Genomic DNA, 26,580 nt, shown 5'->3' on the forward strand with positions numbered 1-26,580 from the left:
TTGGTTGAAATAAGGCCATTTTACTTGAGACTTCAGGGAGGAAAGTGATATTTAGCTGTTTTCTGGACCTTTAAAGATAGAAGGACCATAGCTACTGAAGATGTGTCTTGAAAATTGTACAGTCATTGAACTCAATAGGATGCTGGATCCCAGTTTGGACATGCTGGCTTTTCTGTCTAGTGTAACTGTTGATGTATGCATTTGCGTTGTCTTTACTTAAGAATTCAAGCTTTTAGATTGGGAGTTAAAACCCATGGTAATATACTAGACAGGTTTAGTTTGAATCGTAGGAAATGCAACAGGGTGACCTTTGCATAAGTGTGTTCAGTTATCAACAAAAAATACTTTTTTTGACTGCTATTCTTAACAACATACAATGCAAGGAACTCATGGGAACCTATGTCAACTTGGTTGAACATGAAGAAGATGATTTTTACAGGCTCCTAGGGAGGCTTTGCATTAAAATACAAATGAAAGTTATGCTGAAGAAAGCATGTTTAGATGGAATTGCCAGATGTTCCCCAGGCAAAAATGATTTGATTATCTCAGTCTAAGTGTCTTATGACCCTTATGATTCCTTAAAAGCAGTTGTTGGCAGATTAAGGAGTAATCTTCTCAATAACCAGCAATTAGAATGTAAATCTATGTATAAGACTCAATGTGCCCCGCTGAATTACTTCAACACTTGTTGACCTAATAGATTTGATTTCCACAGTAAGAAGTAATTTTGGTTTTTCTCAATTATTTAATTAATGTCCAGTTAACATATTTGATGTACGGTAACACATGCACGCGTGCGCGCACACACAAAATACACATTCAACTAGAAACAAGACCTAGCGAATGAAATTCCAAAATAAGATAGTGTTTGCACTTGCATCATATAGAATACGGCAGAGCATAAAATACAAATTGGATAATTGCATACTGTAATATATATTGGGTGTTCACCTTGGGAGTTGGACCTTAGTTGGCTTGCATGGTCAGAACTTGCATTGCAGCTCACCCTCTCCCCTGTGGTGGGTATGGGCCTGCCAAATTGTCATCTGGCAGTTACAATTCTTGCCTTGGTTCCTCCAAGATTCATAATAGCAACACAGCCAACCGGTAATGCTTGCACTCCAGTATTTTAAACAAGTTGATTACTGGAGCCATAGGCGGGTTAGTAGAACTCTATAATTCTAGCTTGTCTTGAGTCTTGACCCTTAGTTGTACTTAAACTTTATGACTACTAGATTTATAATTGAAAATTTTGAGTCTTTGACATTTGCTTGACTGTACCTGAACACAACTAGATACATCTAACAAGCATTTGCTTAAAACATACTCGAATCAAACCCGATTGAATCTGATATTAGAATCCAAATCATCTATGAAATGGAAGCTAACTAAATGCTGGTGTTCTATGCCCAAAAAAGAAAAAAAAAAAAAAAAAAGGGGCTGAGGTAGCCTTGCTTGCACCAAAGAAAATGCTTTGCTGATAAAAAAAAAAAGACAAAACACGATCTGGGATTGGGCAGCAGTAGATGGGCATTTTGAATTGGCTTGCTGGATCCTTGCTGGTTTTTTAGATGGGGAGGTAGGTGGAACTCAAAAATCCTCCCAGTTAGGATCCTAAGCAAATTCAACTTAGATAATCAACTCAAGAATTAATAAAAATTTCAACTTTCTCTGATGAAGGCAGATGCTTGGGTTGTGTTATACAATTAATTAGCATAAGAATCCTTCAAAAGATGAGATTTACTTAACAGACAGTCAACGTAAGCAGGATTTTAGTAAAACCTGAAACAGAACTTGAGAAATAAGAGTACTTCAGTTAATCTCAAGTAGTCAGTCAGATTAGAGGGATATCACAATATAGTGTTAGAGAGCTTAAGTAATACCGATATTTTATCCTAATCCAGTGGTTAGATGAGAATAAATCTGTTCTTAATCCAGCTGGCGTGGCCCCCACTCGATTTTAAAAATAAGATCTACTCGATGTACTTGATATCAGTTTGAAGCCCTGAATGTGGGTTCACTTACGTGCTGAATGCCCAATTGGATGACCATGTCTAGATCATTAGTAGAACTGCAGCAAGAAAATTCGTCTGGTGTCTTCCGAACTTTGGGTTCCCGCAATTTTTAATTTCCAGGCAGCCAGGTAATTGCAATTTCTGCGAATTGCAGTTAGGTGGATTTAGAATGTGAATCACCAATACCCTATGTGTGGGTTGAGGTGTGGTGGAAGGATACCCTGGTTTTTTTTTCAGATGCCATACCAACCATTATCCAATTAGTATGATACCAATACCTGATTGAGAATGAGTTGGTTTCCTGTTCTAACCTGGCCCATTGCCATCCCTATTTGCAATTGTAACGTTGATTTTGGTAATGGACAACAAGGGATAGAGGCAGAGATTTGGTAGGCCATTTTTGTACCTGGAATATTTGGAGGCTGAAATAATGTTTTCTTAATGTTGTCTGGTTGACCCTGTTGAAACTGGCTGCTTTGATGATTCCATCCTGTCTGCCTGGGACCTATGTGAATGTTTTGCAGTGGAGATTTTTGCCTTTTTAAACAGTTAGACGCACAATACAGATGTTCCCTGGTTTGTTTTGGTAGCTGAAGCCCTTTGTTTATGGTTTTTTTTCATGTGTTGTTTAATGTGTCAAATTGACAGATTGTGAGGATCTAATTGTTTCTAGTATTGCTAGAGATGATTTTCCTCAAATAAAGTTCTGTCTGAAACTTCTATAAATTGATTCGATGCCGATTAACTAAGGCTCTTATTTGTAATCCAGTTCGGGTCGGTATTATCTTTGCTTGGCAGCATAGAATTCCAAATGTGGTTATAATGAGTTGGCTAGGCTAGTGATTTTAATGCCCCTATGTGTTCTTTGAATTACGTCTGGTAGTTCACATTTGTTAGTTGTCCCCCCCCCCCCCCCTTTTTTCTGGAGAAAAATGTATCAGATATGATTTGCTATAAAAATTATTATTGGCCCAAAAGAAAACTATTCTTGTGAAAAGGAATGAATAACAAAATAAAGGATTTCTTTTGTGACAGAGTTTGTACTGAATTTATTTTACTGTGTGATCCTTTTAGATATGAGCATTATTTTAGTGCTCCTTTTCTGGGTCTGACTAAATTCTCTGTTGTTCATACCATGGTTAAATAGGATTCATGGAACGAGATTAGCAGAGATGCCCTTCATTGGGACTCGTCATATTTATAGGCGTCAAGGAATGTGCCGTCGGCTCCTAAATGCAATTGAGTCGGTATGGTTTTTAGACTGACTTTTTCTTCTAGAGCAAGTCATTATTGTTTAAATTTTTCTGGAACATTCTTTTTTTAATTGAAATTGTTCTTCCATGGTGATTGATAATGTGTTTATGCTAAAGAACTGCTGATATGGCATCTTAGCAGTTTCCTGTTATGAGGGAACAACAGATATGTTATTTTTAGGAAAGTTTTGTTGTATTCTTAGCTGTAAGCATCCTTGCAAGTGCATTCATTGTTTACATGGGTCATCTTTTAAACAAACTCCATCAGCAATCATACTAGGATCGAGTCCTACCTCATGTATATCCTTCTTCCACTTGATGTAAACCCGATTTTAGGGTTAGAGTTTCTTGGAAGAATTCCCTAAAATTTAGGGCTTGCCTAGGATTATCTTCTTTTGAATCAGCAAATAATGTAATCAGTGGAAAGCATGAGGATTAATGGTTTCTAGATGGCAAAGGGAAGGATTGGGATGTTTTTTGATCTCTAAAGAATTAATGGGAGCGTCTTGGAAAGGGTTAGGGCTTTAATAAAATCATTTGGGAAGTGGGGGGTTGGTCAGTCTTTACCTAAAATTAATTAGGAAGGAAGGGAAGGGAAGTCTGGGATTGGGTATGGGAAAGGTTTGGGATACCCAAAAGGGGAATGGGAGGGAAATCATTTAGTTAAATAATTTGGAAATAGATGGAAAAGATGTGGGCTGTTGTAGGGTGACCTTAAATTATCTATGAAGGGATAGGAAACTTGCGGTTTGGGCAGAAAGGGGAAAGGGGAAGTTGCTGTCAAGGAAGGAACAGGGGCAGGGGTCTTGCGGTTAGGGGGTGAGGTGGTTCTTGCTGTCTTCTTTCTCCTTTCTTTTCTTTTTGTTTTCTTCTCTGTTTTTTGTTTCTTGTAATTCTACCGCAAGAACCAGAAAAAATAAAAGAAACAGAAAAAAGGGGGAAGAGAGGGTATCACAAGAAATAGAAGGGGGAGGGGTTGGAGTGGCAGAGCAGGGGCTGGGGGAGGGAATGGGGCTGGACTAGGTCTGTGATGAAGGGGGGAGGAGGGGCTGGGGTAGGGTTGTACTTACTTGGAGTTTCCGGAAGTAGACGTATGCTGCTGTTCTTGAAACATGATGCTTCAATTGAAGGCAAGAATACTTGAAAATCTGCCACGGCCCTCCCAAGAAGGCCAAGACACAATTTCCCACAAGTGATATCAATTCTGTATTCAATGCTGACTAAATTTTACAATGATTGGATGGCTTATATATAGCCTTACATCAAGAAAGAAAGAATCTAACTTTTACAATGATTGGGAGACTCTATTTGGAATCAACTAAGACTTAGAAACCAACTTGATTAGGGTGTCCTTTATAAATTAGGATAACTTTAACCATTAATAACCACCACATATAAATTAAAAGAACTCTTCGTGAAATAAAAGACCTAATTATCTATAAGAGTCCTACTTTGAAGAAAGACTCCTAGGACTCAAGAACTCAACCTCTAGTTCAAACTACAAGACTTTAAAACAAAACCGGACTCTGAAAATTAGAACTAAAATTATGAAAGCAATATTCAGCAGCTAATTAGGGCTGAAGATTGTCCAAAAAGCTCCTTTTAGGGTTTGGCCAGCTCTAAGTGTGCCACCGTGGTGGGGCCTTGGGCCCACAAATGGGATTCAGCCAGGGGAGTGACCTTGCTAACATCACCAATTCCTACTGAAACCAGATTATTCTTTAGGTCAAGCACACTGATTTGATTTTTTTGGGTGTAAACCCAAAAAGTGTACACCAATTGCATGCGTCAAGTCTAACAAAGGATGATGAAACTAGGCAAGACACACGGTCCTGATGAAATCACAATAGAAGTATGGAAGAGCTTAGGAACCTATGGGCTAGCTTGGTTAAGTTGTTTAATAAGATTACGAGCATAGGAAAATGCCAGATGATTGGAGGGGAAGCATTGTAGTTACAATTTACAAAAATAAATGAGATATTCAAAGCTGTAATAACTATAGAGGCATTAAACTGATGAGCGATACTATGAAATTGCGGGAGAGAGTAATTGAAACCTATTTGAGACATTTAACCTCAATTACGGAGAATCAATTTGGGTTTATGCCAGGAAGATCTACGACAGAGGCTATTTACCTCATTAGGAGACTTCTGGAAATGTATAAAGAGTGTAGAAAAGACCTTCATATGGTTTTTATTGACCTAGAAAAAGGCAATTAAATGCATGGACATAGTTAAGGATATGAATGATGGTTCAACGACAAGTGTAAGAATAGCCGGGGGGGGGGACAAACTAATGAGTCCAAACGGTGGCCTCACCAAGGAACCAACCCCAACCCCCATTTTTTTTGGCTTTTTTATGGGGGTTCACACGAAAACACAGAGGGGGTGCTTGGGGTTTGTTTTTTTTTTGTTTTTTTTTTTTTGGGGGGAAAAGCAGCTTTAGAATTAAGAGGCTTTAAACTAGGTAGAACGAAAATAGAATATCTAGTTTGTAACTTTTGTCATGATGATCGGGCAGACAATGAGGTGGTGAAACTTGACGATACAGAGATTCTTCAAAGTGATTGTTTTAGGTACTTTGGTTAAGTCATAAATTAAAAAATGTGATATAGAGGATGATGTTTCCCAAAGAGTCAATAGGGTGGATGAAGTGGAGAGGTGCGTCTGGGGTCTTGTGTGATCAACGTATTCCATTAAAGGTTAAGGGAAATTTTATAGGAATGTTGTTCAACTAGCTATGATGAATAATGTAGAGTGTTGGGCTGTTAAAAAGAATCATATAGTTAAACTCAGTGTAATAGAAATGAGGATGCTAAGATGGATGAGTGCCAAAACTAGGAAGGATAAGATAAGGAATGATTATATTAGAGTTGGTCTGGAGTTGCTCCTATAAGTGATAAGCTACTAGAAAGTTGTTTGAGGTGGCACGACCACATTCAACGGAGTCATTTAAATGCCCCTATATTGAGAAGTGATATAATCCAAATTCAAGGAACTAGAAGAGTTAGGAGCAGACCTAAGATAACCTTATAAGAAGTGGTGAGAAAGGATATGCATAGCTTAGGCCTTGTATCTAGAATGACCTCAAACAAAACTGATTGGAGGGCAAGAATCCATGTAACCGACTCAATTTAGTTGGGACAAGGTTTGTTGTTGTTGCATCAAGTCTAACAAAGACTAGGAAAAAGAAAAAAATAAAAATAAAACTAAGTTAGGTGACTTTTCTATTCAACTCATGTATGCATCTTTGAGGTCCATTAAACTGGCCGATAACAAAGGAAACCTATCTAATGAAGGTCAAAAACCTATATGACCCAACCCTAGGCCTATTCCCAGGAAAAGAGCCTAATTTGTTACTGGATCTTGGTGGAAAAGTGATAGGAAGTTCAAATTTGTATTTTTTTTTTCAAGTTCTTGGAGATCTCTTTCAAGATTCAAACTGAAGATCAAGATTAAACTTTATTCGAGTTTTAACATATGAACAAGGATTTCCTCCCCTCTAAGTATTACCCATCTCCTAATCCATCATTCATTTCCCAAATTTCTGAAAAACTAACCTGTATGGAGGTATATAGCTAAGAACATCCCACCCTTTCTTGCTTTCACCTCCAAATCAATACCCAAGCATTTCTCGGTTATCCTAGCGAATCTGCTTGTTTGTCCACTTTGTGGAGAGGATGCTTGCTGACTCAAATTGCGATCACTAGGTTGCTTTGTAGCAATCCAACTGTCACCAAGGTTTGCCGTCAATTCTTTGGACTTACTGCCCAGAAAGGTTATTCACAGGTAAGAAGAAAAATAAGAACATGGCATGGAAAACATATCCTGAGGAAAAGATGGAATTAGTGGGAATTGTGTAGCTAAGAAGGAAGGGAAGGAAAGAGAGGAAGTGGATCTCACACCAATAACGATTCCACCCCACATCGGGCAGGTTTGAATCAAACTAACATTCCATGAAAATAAAATTTCAGTCAAACTAATATTCCAAATAAAAAAACTAACTTTGCCTAGAAGTATATAAATTGTAGGAATAGAATGAACAAAGATTCCCGTTCAAAGTCTAAAACTAAAGTAGGATTCAAAACTAACATGCCTGTATCTTATGATTTGATAATCAGGTATAAAACAAAGGTGAAATGCCCGTAAAGCTAAATAAGTACTACCAGCCTATCTTAGACCTAGAACTTGGTTTTTGCCGATTTTGTCTGTGCTTGGGTGTCCAAATCTGGTGGTGATGGTCCAAGTGTCCAGCCACTTGACTGCCGGTGCATCAGGTTGGAACACGTGAAAGATCTCTGAACAATGTTCAGTAGTACAGTTCTTCTGTTAGCCACACACACACACACATATGGAGGAAGCTGATATCCTTTTGGATGATTATTTGTCCATGCTAGATTCTTCTGGGTTTGATGCAAAAATATTTGGAATTTCAATAATGGTTTTTCGTCATTGCCGATCTTTCATCTGCTTTATGGACTAACTTATGCTGATACTGTATTTAGGTCCTCTGCTCTCTAACTGTGGAGAAACTGATCATACCTGCTATCTCAGAGCTTATGCATGCATGGACTGTAGTTTTTGGCTTTGAGCCTCTTAAGGAGTCACAGAGACAAGAAATGCGGTCCATGAATATGCTAGTCTTCCCTGGTACAGATCTTTTACAGAAGATTTTACTGAAGCATGACGTCTGTGAGGGAAATGCTGGACCTGCTGAAGGTAATCATTATCACTGATATATTTGCTTTGTTTATTTATTTATTTTTTGCTTTTTATATTTCATTTACAGTCTAGTGCATTCTTGTCTAGTTGTGTGGTCTTTACTGCTCAAGTAGAGAATAATGAAGTTGCTGCTGTTGGATCAGGTTTCCAGCATACTGTTGGTTCTTCATATGAAAATTCTGATGTTATGTGCAATGCTGCAGATGGTCCTGCTGAAGATACGTTGCAAGTTGTCAGGGAGACTGCCATTTCATATAATTTTCAACAACCTGTTATTGATTCTAAACTCCTCCATTCTGGTCCTGCAGAAGATGAGCTTGTGAAGGAAAATAAGTCTCTGCTGGACTCTTCTGTTACATGTGCTACTGAGTCTAGTTCAAATGGTGAAGGAGACGGTTTACAGAAAACTAAGTTTGATGTTGCTAGCACTGAACCTGATCTCTGTTCTCTAAGTGAAACTTCTGTAAAGCAAACTTGCAATGCAAACGAATGTCAGAATATTATCTCTATTCCCACTTTTGTTGCTACCAAAGATGACATCCATGCATCTGGTTGTGGTACTTCAGATACCTGTGATGTGAATGCTGAGATCACTGCTTCAAATCCTCATTTGCATCGTTCTGTTGACGGTGTTAAACACCAGTCTATGGCTGCTGAATCCGAAGCCCTGGATGCTACCACTATGTATTGCTCAGGAGTGTCTGTTGGAAATGACGTCTGTCATCTCTCTGAGGATATCTCTCAAGTCTGTGCTGATAATGTTCAACTCTCTTATGCTATTTCTCAAAATATTTTCCGGGGTTCTGGTGAGACTTTGTTGCATCAAGATTCCCAGCTGCAAAAGGTCACACAATGCCCTTGTGATGCATCTGTCAGTGTGATTGATAGTCATGGAATTAAAGGTGAAGCTGTTGTGGTTGAAAATTACCCCCATGTGCTGGATGGAGATCCCTTTGCTGTCAATCCAATGTGTAATAATATATCAGAAACAGAGGGTAACAGTGTTGACCCAAGTGGATCAGCAAGTGTGGTGACTTCAGTTATGGCTAATCTCCATGGTTTTAGTGGAGCTCCTGGACATTATTCTCCTCTTGCTTCTTCAGAACCTCCTAGTGAGGCTATGAGTCAAAGTAATGAAATTTGTGAATCTGAACCTGTCCATTCCCCAGATTGAAGGATTATCCCTGGGGCAGATACTTGTGATGCAACTTCTTTTGAGTTGAATTATTGAAATTCTAGTGAGGATAACGTGCTTGAAGATGCTGATTGTGAATGTAATTACCCTGGTTCTCTTGGAGGTTTTTTTTTTCGTGAGATGTCTGGAGCTGTCGATAATTCTTTTACTTCAACTGAGTCTAATTCTGAAGTTACTGATGTGGATGTCATGCAGCACGATTCTAAGTTTCTGCGGGACAGCCTTCCTCTTTCTGTTGGGGTAGTGCAGATGTGCTTTTTGTATATAACCACGCACCTTAAATCTATCCCAACCAAATGCTTGAGCATGTTGTGGCCTTGTGGGTGTTTGGGGCTCTACATTCAACTCCATTGTGAAGTTTTGAATCAAAAGAATCAATTTAGATGCTTGCTACAAATTCAGATGTTTTTGTTGAAAATGAAAAATAGACGAGGAAACCTTATGACATTGTTTGAGCGGTGTATATGGCTTATTATATACTGCTACTGCAAATTCTTATGCATCTCCTAGTAGGGCTTCTTCAGAGTGTGGTTTTCTATTGTACTGTAACAAAGTTCATGCTTGGGAGCCAAATAATTGTAAGTACCTTTTTAACTTGATATATATCAAGTTCCATTCATGCACATGATTTTATTGTAGAAGTGCTGGAGCATGTAGCCGCCCCCAGATACTTGGTACAAGGCCTTTTGGAGTTGAGAATTGTTGGGGTATGGAATGAGCTTTTGAGATACATTAGATTTTTAATAAATCTGTTTTAAAATATGTGCTGGATTTGAGCTGGCTTTTCTGGATAGTGGGATCTGTACTGAGTCAAATCAGATCCTGGCCATAGACCTGAAAATTTGCTGTGTTATCATACAGAAAGGGATGACTGGAACATGGATGTCCATATCTACCCCATTTTTATCAATTTGTCTGTTTTGATCTTGAATTCGATATGATTCCAAAGCTAGGGTTATCAGGTAATTTGGATCCCACATCCAGGTCAGAGTTGACCCCAGTTCTGATCCAACCCATTTTGGATCCCAATGGGTTTATTTTTTTATCCTATTTGAACCTGATATTTACTTGTCTCAGTGTGCAATGGTGTTACAGTCCGACTCACTCTGTCTATCAAAGATTAAACTTGTAAGAGATGTTGCAGGTTTGGGTGGATTACTGAATCGGATCGAGCAACCAATACTATATTATAATGCACCTTGAGATGGATGTTCTACTACTTAAATTGAGAGAATGTGCATACTCTATGGGGGCAATATAGGCAGCTGAGTAGTCCCCTTCTCAGGTTGAGGAGCGATCATTAGTATCTGTGAAGAGATAATAGAGATGGCATTTCTGGTGCAACTTTTGGAAGGAGACATGCTATGATGAGTGGGCACATAATTCAAGGTGAAAAAGTGAGATACTTTTGAGGTATGCATGGTTTTATTATATGAAATGTCTCTTTCAATTTGTTCTTTTTGTTATGCACTTGTTGCAAGTTTATCATCTGTAACAGGCTTTTCCCTTTAAATCCATGTTTATTTCCTATTTAGGGATGCACCCAGTGATTGAGGTGCTTCATAGATGTAGGTTAATACAGTAAAGGTACCGGAGGATCCCGATTTCTCCTATTTAAAAGGGCTCAGGTGGATAAGAGGGGAAAATTTTGTGAATGGGATAAAACATGGTCAAAAGAATCACAAACGGTGTATAGAGGATCATGTCCTGTTCTTAATGGTTCTGAAGGCTAATCATTGGTCTAGCTGTCCATTACAAATCTATGGCTTTTCTATTTATTATAAGATGTTTTTTACTGGAGCAAGGATTACAACTCTCGTGAACATGAAAAAATTTTAATCCCTGGTTGCACATTAACAGAAAATAAGATAGCAATATTGACGCGAATGTTTCTTAAGCAGCAAATGTCTTGTCTGTTTCTATTTCTGATTTCCTGCCGAGGCAGGTAGCTAGTCTGGGCTCATAGAACCCTAATTTTGTGTGTGTGTGTGCGTGCAACAACAAGCCTTGTGCCAACTAAATGGGGTCGGCTACATGGATTCTTGCCTTCCAATCTATTCGAGGCTGTGCTAGATACAAAGCCTAAGCTATGCATGTCCTTTCTCGCCACTTCTCTTAAGGTTTCATAGGTCTGCCCCTAACTTTTCTAATAACTTCAATCTAGATTGTATCACTTATCCGCACAAGGGCATTTACAAGCCTCTTTTGAACTTGGCCATGCCACCTCAAATGACTTTCTCGTATCTTATCACTGAGCTACTCTCAGACCGACTCTAATATGATCATTCCATATCTTATCCTTCCTTATTTTGCCACTCATTCATCTTAGCATCCTCATTTCTGCTACACTAAGTTTATTTATATGATGCTTTTTAAAGGCCCAACACTTTGCACTATACATCAAAGCTGGTCTATCAATGGTCCTGTAGAATTTTCCTTTGAGCTTTAATGGAATATGTCAATCACACAAGACCCTAGACACACAACAAAAAATAAGATAGCAATATTGACGCGAATGTTTCTTAAGCAGCAAAATCTCTTGTCTGTTTCTATTTCTGATTTCTTGCCGAGGCAGGTAGCTAGTCTGGGCTCATAGAACCCTAATTTTGTGTGTGTGTGTGTGTGTGCGTGCAACAAGCAGCCTTGTGCCAACTAAATGGGGTCGGCTACATGGATTTTTGCCTTCCAATCTGTTCGAGGCTGTGCTAGATACAAAGCCTAAGCTATGCATGTCCTTTCTCGCCACTTTCTCTTAAGGTTTCATAGGTCTGCCCCTAACTTTTCTAATTCCTTCAATCTAGATTGTATCACTTCTCCGCACAAGGGCATTTACAAGCCTCTTTTGAACTTTAATGACTTTCTCGTATCTTATCACTGAGCTACTCTCAGACCGACTCTAATATGATCAGTCCATATCTTATCCTTCGTTATCTTGCCTCTCATTCATCTTAGCATCCTCATTTCTACTACACTAAGTTTATTTATATGATGCTTTTTAAAGGCCCAACACTTTGCACCATACATCAAAGCTGGTCTATCGATGGTCCTCTAGAATTTTCCTCTGAGCTTTAATGGAATATGTCAATCACACAAGACCCTGGATGTACTTCATCACCCTATTTTGATTCTTTGGAAAACATCATCCTCTATATCACCTTTTTTACTTAGAATTTTTTACATGAACCCCTTCCTTTTCCATTGGAAAGAAGGCCATAGTTGTCAAGGCAACAAGGCGAGGTGAGGTGATAGAAAACAAAAGCCAAGGCGACATGAGGTTGCCTTGACTAGAAAAACATTTAGGGCGCCTAGGTGAAGCTTAGGCAACACCTTGACAACTATGAACAAGGTGCACCTCCCCCAAAATCAAAACATTACAAAGCCCCCCCCCCCCCCCCCCAAAAAAAAAAAAAAAAAAAAAGCCCACACACACACACATGTACATACACGCAACTGAGTTAACACCATTAGTAGGTAATTAACGGTTTGTTGTAATTTCCAGATATTATTGCTTAGACAATATGTTTCATTGATAGGCCCCAATGGGGTATCTATAGTTACAACCTTAGTAAATCCCACTTTGAATAGGCAGAGAAAAACAAGAAAAAACTAATCATGGACTCATTAGGAAACCAATCTAACACCCAATAGGAAACCACATTCATACTTCCAACACTCCCCCTCAAGTTGAGGCATATATATTTATCATGCCCAACTTGCCAATAATATTACTGAACACCTTGGTGCTTAAGTTCTTTGTGAGCACATCAGCCTATTGCTCGTCTAAAGTAGAAAAGGTGATACGGATTAATGCAGCCTCAACCTTCTCTTTGATTAAATGTCTGTCAATCTCCTCATGCTTTGTCATGTCATGTTGTACTGGGTTGTGAGCTATGTTGATAGTTGACTTATTACTTGAGTATTACTGTATAGGAACCTCTGAACAACCTCTTGAAGCAGCTCTTTTAGCTATAGCACTTCACAAATGCCCTGAGCAGTCACCCTAAACTGGGCAGCGCTGGTCCTCGCAACTGCAGCCTATTTTTGGCTTCTCCGAGTCATAAGGTTACCTCCCTCATATACACAAATACGTAGAGGTAGACCTCCTATCATCTAGACATCCTGCCCAATTTGCTTTTGTATATGTCTCAATCTTCAAATGTCCATGAGGTTAAATTAAAATCCCTTCTCCTGAAGTGGCCTTCAAGTACCTCAAGATCCGATATGTTGCATCCAAATGTGAGTAGGGATTATGCATATACTGACTAATAAGAGTAACTGCAAATGTGACATGAGGCTTAGTGTGAGATAGATAGATTAACTTTCCCATCAACTTTGGATACCTTGTCTTGTCACCATTTCTCCTTCCTTTGCTTTCAAGTGTAGGTTAGGCTCAATAGGAGTCTCAGTAGGCTTACATCCTAGCATCTCAGTTCCTCAAGAAGATCCAATGCATACTTCCTTTGAGAGAGAGATACATCACTAGCAGAATATGCCAACTCCAACCCTAGGAAATATTTGAGTTTTCCCATATCTTTGATCTCTAATTTGGTTCCCAAAAAAGTCTTCAATGCTGAAATCTCATCCTTGCTGCTGCTTATGATCACAATATCATCCACATATACTCAAAGTAGAGTAGTATGGGTACCATCTCTTTTGATAAATAAAGTGTGGTCTACATTGCTGTGCTTACAACCATTAGATATCATTGCCTTATGGAACCTTTTAAACCACACTCTTGGAGATTGCTTCAGCCCATATAAAGCCCTCTTCAACTTGCATACTTCCACTGAGTCTTAACAGTAGAATACCCAAGTGGCACATCCATGTATGCCTCCTCTTGGGGTTTTCTACGCAGAAAGACATTCTTCACTTCTAACTGTTGTAAACTTCACCCTTTATTAACTGCACATGAAAGAATAGTCCAAACTGCATTCATCTTGGCAACAGGGGCAAATGTTTCCTGGTAGTCAATGGCAAGTCTAAGTGAAGCCTTTGGCAACCAATCTTGCTTGCCTTGTACCCTTTTACAGTCCCTTTCCCATCAGCTTTGTGCTTGATCACAAACACCCGTTTGCACCCAACAGTCTACTTTCCCGTAGGCAAAGTCACCAATTCCCATGTTTTGTTTTTCTCTAGAGCTTGCATTTCCTCATCCATAGCTTCATTCCAATTTGTGTGAAACAATGCCTCCTGTCAAGTGTTAGGAATAGAAGTGGAGTGTGTAAAGAGGAAATAAAAGTTTGAAACTCTGGGGATAGGAACTGATATGAAACATAATTGGAAATAGGATGTTTGGTGCAAGTTCACAGCTGCTTTCTTAGTGCAATTGGTAATTCTAGACTCTAGAGTAGGATCAAAAGAAGGGTCAGAGATAAACTCACTTGAAGAAATGGATTTTTCAGGATTAGGAACCGAAGCTTCCAACTAGCTTGGTTCAGAAGGAGTCACTTGCTTCTTTTTTTTATAGGTCTTCAGAGGTCTAAGCTCCCCCTACACATCATCCATCAGTTGTTTGTGTCCGATCACTCCATCTTCCAAAAGAGGATCATTTGCATGAATCTCAAAAAAAATATCGAAAGGAGGAATCAACACAGGAACCTCTTCACTGACCTCTTCACTAGGACTCTCCCCTTGAAGAGGTGTAGGGGGAAAATAAGGAAGTTGTTCTTGGAAAACAAAATCCATAAAGACAAATAAACGACATGAACTATGATGATAACACTTATACCCCTTTTGTGTAGGAGGATTACCCAAGAAAATGCACTTTAACCCACGAGGATCCAACTTACCATAAACAAGGTGGTTTCGGACAAGTGCAACACAACCAAAAACCTTGGGTGGCACTGTAAAGTCTATTGTCCTTGACAGAAGCTCATGGGGGCAGCACTGGTTTAAGACTCGGGAAGGCATTCGGTTAATTAGATATGTTGCAGTAAGAACCGTATCACCCCAAAATCGAGGAGGCACATGCATAGTAAACATAAAGGAACTTGTTGCCTCAAGTAGATGTCTATTCTTGCGTTCATCAATCCCATTTTGGGGTGAAGTGTCGATGCAACTAGTCTAGTGCATGATGCCATAGTTAGCTAGGTAAGAAGGGAATGCTCCACCCAAGTAATCAATCCCTTTATCTATGTGAAGGATTTTGACTATCACCCCAAACTGAGTCCTAACCATATTATGAAAATTTTGGAAACACGAGAAAATCTCATTTTTTTTTGGTGGAGTTAGTAAACCTAGGTGGTCCTAGTGCAATAGTTAATAAAGGTAACACACCATCTATGACCAGAAAAGGACACATCAAAGTGAATAGCTAAAAAAGGAACTTTACTGTGATGATCTGAAATAGGATAAACATGCCTAGTCTATTTGGCCAAAATATAGGCCTCACAATAAAAATCATTCAAATTACATCTTTTAATCAGATCGGGAAATAATTTGGACAAAACAGGTAAAGGGATTTGGCCAAGAAGACGATGCCACTGCAATAAAGTTAAAAGTGTAGGAGTGGTGGAACTAAAGGTTGTAGAAAGAGCTTATGGAGACCCATCCAACAAGTAGAGCTCTCCCCCCTCTTTCTGTATACCACCTCCAATCGTACGCGCTGTTTGGAAACACACTTGAGAAGGAAAAAATGTTATTTTGCAATTCATATCACGAGTAAGGCTACTAATAGATAAAAGATTAGCCGAAAAGTTAGAAACATGTAAGAAATTAGATAGGGTAAGAGAAGGCAAACAATTAATAGATCCCTTCCCAAAGAAGGGGAGAGTGAACCATCATCGGTTCGAACATCCTAAGCCAAAGGAATAGATGAATAAGTATGGAACAAGGACGATGAGCCTGTTATATGCTTAGTTGCCCCCAAAGTTGATTATCTAGGAAGGATAAGTTGAATTAACACTGTGAAAATTGAAAATACTTGTGGGGAATTGTGGAGTAGTAGAGGAAACAATGGCAAAAACTACACTCGCACTGGAAGCAAGGAAATTTTTTTTGTCGAAACCGGTTTTTTGACCCATGAAAGGCCGAAATTTTTAGGTTTTGACCAAATTTGGTTGAAACATATGATTTTTTTTTTAATTTCGACTCTAGGTTTCGGGCCTTATATGACGTCCGTTTCATCTAATTTCTTGCATCTTGCCTATTTAAAGCATAATAAACACAATGGAACTAGTATTTTGCCAAAAAAAAAAAAAAGCCATTAAAAATTTATTATTCAAGTATATAACAAATGACTGGTTCCGACAAGTACAAACTATATTGCATACAGGCATGAAATCATCAACATACATGAATTGTTTGATAGAATGGTTACATATATAACAAGTCAACAAAATAAAATGACCAACTAGATCAAGTGATGGTGTCTCGCATATATTATGTTGAAGCCCGTATATCATGTATACATAAAATAAAAATACATAATTTAGAAAATAATTATTAAAATAAAAAAATGAGAAAATGGTAGCAAATAATAAAAAAATAAGTTTAACAAAACACAATCATTGATCATAGTCCTAGGCTAAACATATATTAATTTGAAGGCAATACAATATCATTTAAGGCATGAACAAAACAAAAATAAAAAAGGGGGAAGTTTGGAACTGTTGGGTGTGGCTCATGCTTCCTATTCTAGAGAATTTTCATATGAGCTCCAGCACCTTCAATGACTTGAAGTTGGCACTAGAGAAGATACAAGTTTGGACATCAACTGGTGAAGGTGCTGGAGCTCATATGAAGAAAGAAGTGTTGGAGTAGTTAGGGTGTTAGAACTAGCTTGGTTTGCAAATGCTTTATTGCCCCTATTTCCATTCCTACCTCCTTCATAGGAATTTGCTGGATTTCCATGCAATTTCCAACACTTGTCCTTTGTATGATGCTCTTTTCCACAATACTCACACTTGACTAGAGGGTGAGAATCACCAGGACCAGATTCATTATTGCTAGAACTAGCCACTAATGCAGATCTATCAGATATCTAAATGTTTTAAGGGATATTACTGTTCACCGTCATCCACCTTTGACAAGAGAAGCCAGGGGTTGAGATCTGGTATTGTTCATTGTCTTCCTCCTTCAACAGGAGAGACCAGGGTCGAGAGATTGTTTTAATGGAAGAAATTGAAGAAGGCAAGGAGGAAGAAGAGGAAGGTAGAAGTGGTTTCAATGGTGGATGTAAGGAGGAGTTGCAAGTCGAAGAGACGATAGGTTTTCAAGATTTTGGTTGCAGCGGTAGTTTGCAGGTGGCAGAAGATGGTTCTGGAAGTGGATGTTTGCAGGTTACAATCTACAAGGGCGATGGTTCTAGCAGAAGATGATTCTAGCGGCATTTTTTAGATGGCGGAAGGAAGCTACAGATGCGATGCTTGATGGAGTGGCAGGGTTGATCGCAAAGATGGGATTTGTGATGAAGAAGAAGAAGACACATAGGGCTGCCATGTAAAAGGAGAAGAAGAAGAAGAAGAAGAACCGGATGTCCACGATGAAGAAGAAGAAAGAGAGATCTGCAATTTTTTTCTTCTTCTTTTCCTTGCAAAGGAGAGAGAGATCCTTAGTGATGGATCAGAGTTGGCTCTGATACCATATTGTAATTTCACGAGATTATTGCTCAAGAGGTATGTTTCATTCATAGGCCCCGGTGGGGTATTTATAGTTACAACCTAAGTAAATCCCACTCTGAGTAGGAAGAGAAAAACAAGATTAAAAAAGAAAAATCCTAGACTCATTCGGAAACCAATCTAACACCAAAAAAGAAACCACAATCATACTTCCAATTGGTTTAAATTCAAATTAGTTTTTTAATATGACATATTGCCCTTATAGGGTTAAAATGACCACAAGACCCCTTAACGTAAGTTCTATTTTTTAAAGTTGAATCCCATTCACAGAGGTGGGTGGAGGAGTTCCCCCTCCACTCATCTACTTCTTTATGAAACCCATCATTACCCCTTAATTCAAGACCAACTCAGCACTCAACAGAATAGCTCGTGAGGAATTTTATTGCCTCCTTCTCGCAGCTCATCATGCTTTGCCACTCTACTTAACCCAAGTGGATCATAGTTACTTTAAAGGGCAATTAATTATTGTTTTCTCATTGAAAACCTCTATAATCACATCTTTTTAAGTGTTAAGCTAAATCAAAGAAGTGTATATTTCTTCTGAAAAATCAATCCATTGCCCTGTAAAAGACCTTCAAGTCTTCAACTACCCACTATAGAATACCAAGTATTTGCTACACTTCATGCACCAAAAACCAAAATATTAGCTGAAACAAGCCTCAAAATCCTCTTACTAGAGTCAATTCATTGTCAGTGTCAGCAGCAAAGCGCCGGACACTGTTGATGTGGAATCTAACTTTGTGGTAATCTTGGCTGCCCTTTCTTGTGCCTTAATTTGTACGATTGGGCTTGTAGCAGAAGCTCATTGTGTGTGGCTTTGACGAGTTTCAGATACATCTTCCTGAATGAGAGGTCACAGCAGCCCCAGGCTTTGGATAATAAAGGGTTGGAGAAGAGACTTCAGGCGCTCCATATGCTCACCTTCAACGGCGGTATTAGCGGAAAGTTGGCAAATTGTGTTATATGCTTGACAGGATTCTAGAACGAAGATGAAATCCGCATGCTTCCACAACGTGGATGTGTCTTCCATGTAGGATGTATAGAATGTGGCTTGGATTACACTCATCTTGCTTGTCCTATTGCCAGATTCTTATTGTAGCTCAATGTCAAAAACATGGCAACTTACCGGCAACCTCTGTTGTTGAGATTGACACAAAAGCCGGATTAAAGGTCAAAGAGCATGGGTGAAGAGAATATTTCTTCACCCATCTCTTAAAAGGGAGACTCTAGAAAAAAGTAATAGTGTTTAGGGTAGAGTAGTAATTTCATATTGTGTTTTAAAATTAATTTATGAAGGATAAAAATGTAAAATTACATCCCAAGTTAATAGTTTATTTGACGGTGTTAAGTTTGGAGGGGGTCTTTGTAAAGTTTTAATTTTGAAGGAGGTGTGGCCTATTTCCAATGGAAATGGAGTGAGCTCATGTAAAATCTTTTATTTATTATTGAACTGAGGTACCTAAAACAATTGCTTTGAGGAATCTCCTTATCATCAAGTTTCACACCTCATTGTTCGTCTGATCATGACCAAAGTTACAAACTAGATATTCTATCTTTTGTTCTATTTAGTTAAAGCCTTTTGATTTCAAAGTCGCTCTCCATGATTCTAACTTGGTTTTAATCCCTACTTGTGGCTCATCTATCAACACAATATCATTATCAAAAGCATATACCAAGGAACCTTGTCTTGAATGTTTTTGCTTAATTCATCCATTATAAGTGCAAATAAATATGTGGGCTTAAAGTTACTCCTTGATGTAGCCCAACTATAATTGGGAGTTCACTACCTTGCCCCCCCCCCCCACCATTCTTATCCTTGTCATTGAGTCATCATACAGATCCTTAATTATGTCAACATATTTGCTTGCTACACTTCTTTTCTCTAATACTTGCCAAATTAACGCTCTAAGAACTTTATCATAAGCTTTTTTTAGGTCAATAAATACCATATTGAAGATCTTTCCTACACTCTACATTTTCACAAGTCTCCTAATAAGGTATATAGCTTCCGTTGTAGATCTCCCTGGCATAAAGCTAAATCGGTTCTCCATAATTGTTGTTACTTGTGTCAAACAAGTTTCGATTACTCTCTCCCATAATTTCAAAGTATGGCTTTTCAGTTTGATGCCTCTATAGTTATTGTAGCTTTGAGTAGTTCCTTTATTTTTGTAAATTAGAGACCTTCTCCTCCATTCATCTGGCATTTCCCTTGTGCTCATAATCTTATTAACTTGTCTTAAGCTCTTTTGTATTCGATCAAGATTTCATTGGGTCCTTGTGTCATGCCTACTTTCATCCTCTGAGTTAATTAGGATGGTCTAGAGATTAGTCTTCATTGAACTTGGGATTAGAGTGAATCTATAGGGGTGAATGCATACACCTGATAGTTGTTTTAAATATCTTACTGGAAGATTGTGAAAGTCTGCAATATCCCTGCTCAGCAGAGCTTCTGAACTGGAAGGACCGATAAAGTTATGTCTCCCTACTCCTTAACAGAGGGAGTGATTCCAAAGGTTCAAGCATTTTAACTGACAGAAACCAACCCTTGAAATATGGAATCATATCAAACAGACTCAGTACTGTTCATCTTTCACTGAAGTTGAACCAAAAATTGACCAAGAATTGAAGCCCAGATTTCTCTTCGAGCTAGAATTCAATAAATTCAATTTTCAGTAGAAGCAAGGGGAAAAGAATCACACATCGATTGAATTCTGGTATATTTCCACTCAGTTTAAATCTAAAACAATAAGTAAAAATTAACTAGTTCCTAAGGTTATATTTGTTTAGTTTCTTGTTTTCTGGTAGAGTCCCAAGGATCATCTTTTGGTTTGTGGGAACACTTGAGGAGCCATATTGATGTAGACCCCAAAGGATGAGGTCCAATATCCAGGATCTAGTAAGAAGCCAACAGAAAAATTAGGATTTCTATACCCCACAGTAGGGTTTCCTTGGGTATAGGGTTTAGGGGGTAGGCATATAGGGTCCGGCGAATAGGTTATAGTGCTAGGCTGCTTGAACTTCATTCTGATCCTGATTCTTTTCAGTTTCAGATTCAAGAGTCCTAGGGTTAGGGTTTTTAGGAGAACTAGGGTTTCAATTTCTACAGTTTCTGGTGGAGGTTTAGGCTGCTACTTGGGGTCAAGTGCTAGGGGAGGTAAGGTGATGATTTTCCTAGAAGGAGAGGGATTTCTTGGTGGGGATTGGATATCTAGAAATTAGGGTTTGGGGGAAGAAGGAGAAGAAGAAGAAGGGGTGCTGCAGGCAAGGAGAGAGGAAGAAAAGCTGGGGTTAGAGGTGGGGAAGGGCAGAAATGAGTGCTTACTGATTTTAGGAGGTTGAAGATGACAAAATTCTGAAGAAAACACCAAATAATGCTGCTCTGACTATAACAAACCCTACTCGGGTTTGGACTTCCCTTGATTTGGAAGCTGTAGGATAATTGACTGCACCAAATAATATATTGATTTAATATTTCTATGGAGCAGCAGCTTGTTACAAAAAAAAAAAAATTCCCAACCGCATGGGGAGAGGTAGATTCTTTGGTTAATTTTTCACCTCAAGCTTAAATCAGAGGGAGTTCAGTAGGGGTAATCATCTAGTCCTGAATTCTGAAGGAGGGTTCTCATAGAGAAGTCATCAAAACAGCACAAGCAATGTAGTATCATACTTACAAGTTATATCCTTCCTTCGCCGTTCAAGGGGAGAACCTATCCTAAAAGCAGATTTGGTATTAGTTGATCCATTGGGGATTGAAACGAACTCTTGGACTACATGTTTGTGTGGAAATATGTGAAAACTAGGAAATTCAGTTGGCGTATTAATCTGTGATCTACAGGTTGGCTGAGGAAATGTTAATTATCTTGTATGAGACTCTGATGCTGGTGACCTGCATCGCATAAATCTAAGTTTCTCTTGTCCTTTGGGGTAAGGGTATATGTTAGTGAGGCAAGGGACACTTCATTTCGTAACTATATACTCTATTAGGTGAGCATGTGTTTGGCTTATGAGGCCAGCAGAGATTTGATATTGTTTTCTGGAGATCATTTGGTAACTTCTGACTTTTTATGTTATGCTAAATTTGATATTGTTTTCTGGAGATCATTATTATTTAGAGCAAATTGCTCAGACACCTCAAAACAGAGGCCTTTAAACACTAACACCCCATTTTTATATTTCATAAGCGTAGACACCCCAGAGTTGGACTTACATTTGATACATTAGTCCAATCTATTACTAATTGCTGCTAAATTATCACTTTATTTTTTCTAATTACAAAACTAGCTTCAATAGTTTGTGACATTCTTTCAAAATTTTCAAAACTAACCTTAACTGTTTATGACATTTCCGTAATACCCTTTAGCTTAAACATCCAGAAAGTGTATTGATCTGTTAATAGTCATCAACGTTGTTGATCTATTTTCTTTTTTCGTCTGAAACATTGCTGATCTGTTAAGTATCCTGTCAATCGCCAATGGTAAGAGTATATTTCAGTCGTTTTATGACTAAGATACCCTTCCCTACCTCACCCACAACCCATGCTCTCACACTGGGCTGCTGTAACTTCTCTTTGCTGCAAAAAACCTTGCGGTTGCAGGTGGACAAAAGCTGTGTTCAAGCCTTGAAAATCAAGAATCCCACAGTTTCAGTCCCAAAATTCTGGAATAGAGCTTCTTGAGCTTCTAGGGCCAAAATTTGGGCATCTTCTCTAAATCTCACTCAGCGCCTCTGGTCATCAACCCTAACTCTCATTGGCTTGGATTATTTGCAGCGGCTATGTTCTCTCGGTGTTAAATATAAGCAATGCTGGCGACAAATCTTAGTTATCTCCTTGATGCTTTGCTTTCTAAAAGTTGGGCAAATGGTCTGTAATGGGAGAAAGAGTGCTGCTGGTAAATATTATTCAAGTTAAAGCACCATCTTCGTTGAAGAAGATGAGAGGATGAAATAAAAATGGAAAAAAGAAAAATAAAAATGTGTAAAGTGGTTTTTCATCCCATCTTATATAAGGGTATAATGGTATATATTAGCATAATTGCACCTGTGTGCTTTTCAAACATAAAATGGGGTGTCAGTGTTTGAAGTACTCTGTTTTGGGGTGTTTGAGCAATTTTCTCTATTATTATTACTTTTTTTTTTTTTTTTGGGGGGGGGGGGGGGGGTTAATAAAACAGAAATTCATAACTCAGTTAAACATTAGTAATACATGGAGTAGCAGAGTTCATAGTAGTATCTTAGTTTTTTCCTGCTTTAGAAGCTAAGCTAGTAAAGTTTTGGAGGGTGGGGAATATAAAATTACCAAATGATGCCTGTTGGCATTTTGTTACAATGTCTACCAAAGAAGAAGTCAAGTGAAGTGGCCATTCCCCATTTTTAGGTTTGGGTAAAAGACGAAGAACTTCAGAAGTGTTGCACCAATCTCTTTGATTGATATGTTGGTATTTTGCAATGTACCTGCATTTATGTATTATATCCATCCTTGAATTGCTATCCCCATACTCCATCCTGTGGTAGTTAAGCATACATTAGATACCCCTGCACAGAAAAGTATATGTGAGAGGGATATGTTTGTATCAATTGTTGCATCATGGGGTCCATCTTGACATAGGTTATCCTTGTATGTGGCTGTCATTCTTCTGTAGAACATTTAACCAGTATTGGACATTATTTGGAAGTTTTTGGGGGTTGGGTTTTTGTTTGTTGAAAATCATACAATTTTTTTTATCCACAAGAAATAGCATGTTAAAATAAAATTCGAGAAAACCCCCCGGCTTGTTGTCCTGTCCAGCGGATGATTAAGGAGAAAGTCATTGCACATGTGTAGCAGAGATTCATGTGCTATATCCTCTGTTCTTAACCCTAATGGTCGTTTGAGAGACATGCAGGTGCAGGCTTGATGACTAGTTCTCTTTCCTTTTTCTTTTTCTTTTGTGCTGGGGGGGGGGGGGGGGGGCTAAAACTTTATGACTAGTTCAGTAGTACTAGTTCCTTCTCCTTAGCTATGGCCTCTTTGTTATCCGAGTGAAATGTACTAACAGAAAAATAGGACTTGATCTGTTGATTTCTTGAACTGTAATCTCCGTGCCCCTTGGAGGGTGTGTGGGTTGGCTTGGTCAATCTTGCTAGGATACTTAAAAAATGGCTGCAGCCAGCTCTCTTGAGGTGATTCTTTGTCCCATTTTCTTCTTAATTGTAGTCTTGTTGTTATTATGGGATGAAAGAGGATTATTTGGTAAGTGATTGTTTTCCTGCCTGAGAGGGAGAATTTGGTGCTACATGAAACATAAACATCATGCATGGTTATAATAGAAATTAAATTTATCTTTAAAGTGATGTTCTCTTTTTGACGTTGCACTTACTATTCTTTATTCTAGGTGTAGAGTCTTGAAATTTGTAAGGCTTATTAGTTTCTTATATGACCACTTGTGCGGTTTCATATCGAATGGCATAATAATTGATGAAGCTTGCTTTTCCCAAGAACATTCTGTTAGAATAATATCTATAGTGTCCAGGGTAATGTTTGGTTAGCTGGCTTGGGAATGTAAATGGCAGCATTAAAGGTCTGCTGTAGTTCTTACCAAAAAAAAAAAAAAAAAAAAAAAGCTCTGCTGTAGTTGATATGACATTTTAATTTTATGAAACTCGTGGCTTAATTAACGTCTACCTAATAAGAAGGGTAATATTATAGTGTTCCCTTTTCTTTTCAGGTAGCTGTAACAGATGGAGGAACATGTGTTTTTCCGGTGGCATAGTTGGTCTCCATTTTGAGGTCTTTGAATCACCCCTGCTTCAATGCAACTGTAGTTTCAAAAGATGGAGATTGTTGAAGGCTTGCATTTACTAGGTTTAGTTATTTCCAACTGGTAACAAGGGTCAACGAGTTCATGTAAAATAGATATTCTTATTCTTTTTTGTTTGGTTTGGGTGTCAATGGTATTTAGGTTGGGGCAGAGGTGGTTGTAAGGGGGCACCAGGTCAAATGTTGTATAGGGTACTGATGTTACTTTGTGATCAGCTCCATAATCAATATATGATGTGCATTGGCAGCCCGTCATTTTTTTAAATGCATATATTATCTGTCTCTTTGTCTTGCAGCCCCTTCATCTTTTTTAAATGCATATATTATCTGTCTCTTTGTCTTCGAATCCACTGCCAAGACGTGCTGGCTTGTTAGGGCCTAAACCCTTGACCTGCGCCATCTGTGGATATAAATTTCCAAATGTGTTGTCGCTGAAACTTGAAAGTCATCAAAGAAAAACAGTTCCCTAATCAGGTTTGAGAGTTCATTTTCTTTGTTTCGATGAAGGGTGAGGCAATGGAGATGTACACAGGGATAATACCTTTCCTCTATCGTGCATTCTGTAGGGTTCGCCGTCGGTGGGGATTCCAACGAGTATCATCAGTAGAACAACCAGATGGTTTTGTTAATAGGAAGTTCCGGGTTGCTGCTCTTGCTGTTGTAATCTCAGAGAAGTTGAAGAACATGGCGAGCTCTCTGGATATGAAGAGACGAAGAGGTCCGTCACAGCTAATACCAGTAGAATATGTATGACCAAGCCACGAACAGGAATAGGTGAGGGGATGATCGATAAGCTAATTCCGTCACCTGTGTTTGACACAATTGAATTCCTTCTTTTGGGGGAGTCACCTTGTTAAGTACCAGAAATGTGGAAAAAAGGAAAAACTACCTGGAGTACTCTCTTTATTTTCTGCATGTACCATATCTGTTTCCTACTCATTTTCCCTTTTCACTATCCCAGGAGTTCCATTTAGGCCCCACTTATCTAGAGACAATAACCTTGACTTTTCACTGGTGTTTCTTGAAAGGACCTCCTTGCATGTTATTAACGTTAGTGAATTTCAGAAAGAGGGAACCCATTCAGTCCTTTGAGGATAATCAACCTCAAATGGTTTTCCCTCTGAGTTGGTTAGAAAACTAAAGAGGAGCTACAGATCCATTATCAGTTGGTAATATGATCTTATTATTGGTCTTTGAGTTTGTCACCAACGAGTCAGCATCTTTTACTCCAGGGGTTATCCTTATATCCTTCCATTACACATTTAGAAGGGAGACCAAAATCAAATTGAATTGAAACTTGAAATTAGTAATTTTTTACTTAAAGGGTTTCGTTGACCTCCAGTATTGCCACTTGTCTCTCCTCTTCAAAATGATAAATCAAAAGTTCATTTCACTTTGAGAGGATTGAGATAGGAACATGAAAGGACTAGCATAAATCGCACACTTAAACATAATTTTTTTCTGACATGAAAATAATTTTCTTCTACCAATTGGATAAAAATAACAAATTATATATAGACCCCTAAATTTACAATTAATTACATCTACTATTTCTGGAAGAAGAAAATCAATTACAAAGGTCCTTTTGCTATTAAGAATTGTGGTTAGGTGATGATGTCACCTCTAAATAAAAATTCAAATGACCAAATTTACTAATTTTTAATGTTAAATAACCAAGATACATGAGAACTTATTAAGATACTCTTATTTGACTAAGCACCTCCCCATGTAGGTGGGTGAAGGTATCAATTCCCTCCTCACCCATCTGCTTCCTACATCTTGCTCTAAATCAACCACCAGCCCCCACCCTGCCGGCAACCACCGATTTTTGAACGCAGGTTAACGTGGAAGAACCTACTGAAATATGGGGACTTAATATGTTACCAACCTTGCCGGCCATTAAAAGAGTGGATTAGTTATCTCCACCCTAAATACCTGTAAAATGGTGATTTTCTCCATCCAACATAGCAAGCTGGATCCAT

The 26,580-nt window shown here is 38.5% G+C and overlaps 1 protein-coding gene and 1 pseudogene across 2 annotated transcripts in view; both read left to right on the top strand.

Annotated features, from left to right (window-relative positions):
• Positions 1–24,885, top strand: part of LOC149028577 (Acyl-CoA N-acyltransferase with RING/FYVE/PHD-type zinc finger protein) — a 49,178-nt gene extending 24,293 nt beyond the window's left edge. Inside the window, exons 6-10 of one of the 2 annotated variants that reach the window (XM_089137821.1) lie at positions 3,163–3,262; positions 7,773–7,986; positions 8,133–9,762; positions 10,329–10,597; positions 24,507–24,885. In XM_089137821.1, the coding sequence (XP_088993947.1) occupies positions 3,163–3,262; positions 7,773–7,986; positions 8,133–9,163 (1,345 nt within the window). In that variant the 3' untranslated portion in view covers positions 9,164–9,762; positions 10,329–10,597; positions 24,507–24,885. The remainder of the gene's footprint in view (positions 1–3,162; positions 3,263–7,772; positions 7,987–8,132; positions 9,763–10,328; positions 10,598–24,506) is intronic. The other variant, XM_089137828.1, reaches the window with a different exon arrangement.
• On the top strand, positions 9,305–21,017 carry LOC149028578 (RING-H2 finger protein ATL80 pseudogene; annotated as a pseudogene).
• Positions 24,886–26,580: the final 1,695 nt, after the last annotated feature.

The sequence above is a fragment of the Hakea prostrata genome, chromosome 1 (assembly GCF_041222555.1).
Source record: "Hakea prostrata isolate BN-2017 chromosome 1, UWA_Hpros_2, whole genome shotgun sequence".
Lineage (NCBI taxonomy): Eukaryota > Viridiplantae > Streptophyta > Magnoliopsida > Proteales > Proteaceae > Hakea > Hakea prostrata.